This window comes from Ursus arctos, unplaced genomic scaffold, assembly GCF_023065955.2.
Source record: "Ursus arctos isolate Adak ecotype North America unplaced genomic scaffold, UrsArc2.0 scaffold_23, whole genome shotgun sequence".
NCBI classification, from domain to species: Eukaryota; Metazoa; Chordata; class Mammalia; order Carnivora; family Ursidae; genus Ursus; species Ursus arctos.
Genome location: NW_026622908.1, coordinates 40,851,655 through 40,854,573, shown reverse-complemented (window position 1 = coordinate 40,854,573; position 2,919 = coordinate 40,851,655). Strand labels below are relative to the sequence as shown.

General features: G+C 53.1%; 1 protein-coding gene across 1 annotated transcript; it reads left to right on the top strand.

Annotated features, from left to right (window-relative positions):
- The first annotated feature begins 433 nt into the window (after positions 1-433).
- On the top strand, positions 434-1,135 carry LOC113243926 (peptidyl-prolyl cis-trans isomerase A-like). The gene has a single exon (XM_044378434.3). The coding sequence runs from the start codon at positions 448-450 to the stop codon at positions 940-942; it is 495 nt and encodes a 164-aa protein (XP_044234369.2). The 5' UTR covers positions 434-447; the 3' UTR covers positions 943-1,135.
- The last annotated feature ends 1,784 nt before the right edge of the window (positions 1,136-2,919 follow it).

The following is a 2,919-nucleotide window of genomic DNA, read 5'->3' as shown; positions in this document are numbered from 1 at the left end:
CACCCCGAAGAACTGAAAACGGGTGTCCAAAGACCTGAACAAATGTGTTCACAGCGGCCCTACTTACACTAGTGGCAACAGCCCGAATGCCCGTGGCCAGACGAACGGGTCCACAACACGTGGTCTGTCTGGACAATGGAACAGATACAAAAAACCCCAACGTATTGGTTCCATTCGTACGAAATATCCAAAACAGGTCAATCCACAGAGGCAGAAAGTGGATCAGCGGTTGTTGGGGGGCTGAGGGTAGGGGGGATGGCAAGTGACGGCTTACTGCATACGAGGTTTTCCTTCGGGGGTGATGGCAATGTTTCAGAGCTAGAGAGATCTGGATGACGGTTGCATGACCATGTGAATGTACTAAAGGCCACTGGTTTGTATGCTTTAAAATGGTTAATTTTGGCCTTGCAGACGCCGCCGCCCTGGAGCTGCCCGCGCCGCCCAGCCATGGTCAACCCCACCGTGTTCTTTGACATGGCCGTGGACGGCGAGCCCTTGGGCCATGTCTCCTTCGAGCCGTTTGCAGACAAAGTTCCAAAGACAGCAGAGAACTTTCATGCTCTGAGCACTGGGGAGAAAGAATTTGGTTATAAATGTCCCTGCTTTCACAGGATTATTCCAGGGTTTATGTGCCAGGGTGGGGACTTCACACGCCGTAACGGCACTGGCGTCAACTCCATTTATGGGGAGAAGTCTGATGATGAGAATTTCGTCCTGAAGCACACGGGTCCTGGCATCCTGTCCATGGCCAACGCAGGACCCAACCCAAACGGTTCCCAGTTCTTCATCTGCACTGCCAAGACCGAGAGGTTGGACGGCAAGCACGTGGTCTTCGGTAAGGTCAAAGAGGGCATGAACATCGTGGCAGCCATGGAGCGCTTCTGGTCCAGGAACGGCAAGACGAGCAAGAAGATCACCATTGCTGACTGTGGACAGATCTAATAAATCTGACTTGTTTTATCTCAACTACCAGACCATTCCTTCTGTAGCTCAGGAGAGCACCCCTCCACCCCCACCTGCTCAAAATACCCCAGAATCTCTGTGCTCTCACTGCAGTTCTGCGGGTTCCATGGTTCTTTCCCCCCAGGTCTAGCTGGCTTACAGAGTTCAGTTTATGATGATGAAATAAAACCTAAACCACACACACAAAAATAATAAAATAAAATAAAATGGTTAATTTTATAGTATGTGAATTCTACCGCAATAAATAAACCCACCCACCTCCCCTCCTTTCCTCTTTCTGCGCCCCATATCCAGCTGGTCAGCTGATCCCATCAGCTCTGCCATCAAAATCTGTCACTTACTACCCCCTCCCTGCCACCACCCTGGTCCTAGCCACTATCACCTCCGCCCAGAGCCTCCTAAGGGTCTCCAGGCTTCTCTCCTTGCCTGGCTAAGCCAGAGGGATCCTACTGAAACACAAGTCAGATCACACCTGCCTCCGCTCTAACCGCTCCCACAGCCTGCATCACGCTCAGAGTCAAAGCCGAAGTCCTTGCCAGGACCCACAAGGCCGGTGTAGCTTCCTGCCCCCTTCCCACCCCGTCCCTGTTACTCCTCAGCCACGCCAGCCTCCAGCAGGCCAGCTGTAGTTTTATCTCTATCACTCACTAGGGCTCACCTACTGGATAGCTGATCGCTTCACTTGGTATGCGGTCTGTCCCCTCGACTAAAACTGAAGCTCTATGAGGATAGGGTTTTCCCTTTTTCATTCCCCGCTAGACCTTCAACACGAGGGACCGTGCTTGGCACAGAGAACACACCCAATAAATATTTGTCAAATGAACGGATGGATTGGCTTGGAGTGCCGCGTGCGGGGTGGTGCTCAGAAGCGAAGAACTCAGACTCAGGGAACCTTTGCTTCCAGAGTCTGCCTAGAAGGGAGGAGATGTTCTCACTGCCGTCAGAGGCAAAGCCTGAGCAAAGAGGTGAGGGCCTCCATCTGGCTGAAGGCTACACGGAGGGGAGGGACACCTCACTTGCCTCCCTAGCCCTGTGGCACCAAAGCTCCCTTTTGGCCAGCCCCCAGTGTGCCAGGCCTGGGAGCCAAGCTCAGGTGTCAGTCCTGCCTCGGAGCCACAGCACGAGTCCCTGTAAAAGACGCCCTTGTGGAGAGATACATCATGACAGCAGTTTGAGAAGGCTCAGCTGGTCCCCCTCTCCCCCTGAAGCCTGCGGAGGTCAGGGCATGAGTGGAACCTGGACAGCTAACCGTGACCCCTGCCAGTCCGAGGACATGGGCAACGGATCTCTTGTACCAAGCCCTGTGGACAGAGGATGGTGTATCTGGCCCGATCCCACCTCACTCCAGACGCGATTTGAGTGGCTTAATAAGGATACATAAAACATAGCGAGAGGACATTGGTGGGACACAGGTGGGAAAGGGAGAAATCAAATAAATGGGAACTACATGGAATGATCAAGAGAAGGGGGCAAGGGTATAAGAGCAGAGAGAGGGACATCAAAGCAGCCTGGAAGGGGGAAGGCTTCCCAGATGTGGTCAATGACCTATTGGGTCTTATGAATGAGGAGATAAAAAGGAACGGAGCACTGTGTCGGGAGTCTGCAGGGCTCCCCTTGGGTTCAATGATTTGATGGAAAGACTCACAGAATTCAGAAAAGCTGCTATACTCACAATCATGGTAGATTCCAGAAAAAAGAAAGATACAGATTAAAATCAGCAAAGGTAAAAGGTGTAGCAGGTGTAGCAGGTGGGGTCGAGGAGAGACCAGGCGTGAGTTTCCAGTCGTCCTCTCGCCCTGGAGTCCTGTGGACGGTCTGTTCTCTCGGCGATAACACACACGGCCCCGAGCCTGGGTGTCCAGGGTTGTGCTGGGGCCAGACTCAGCCTCCAGCCTCCCTAGAGGTCAGACGGACCGAGGCAGAGAGACCAGAGGCCCAGGTGAACAAAAACGCGTT

What these genes read in the sequence shown, in the direction of transcription:
- LOC113243926 (XM_044378434.3), top strand. Translation starts at nt 448, where the DNA reads ATGGTCAACCCCACCGTGTTCTTTGACATGGCCGTGGACGGCGAGCCC.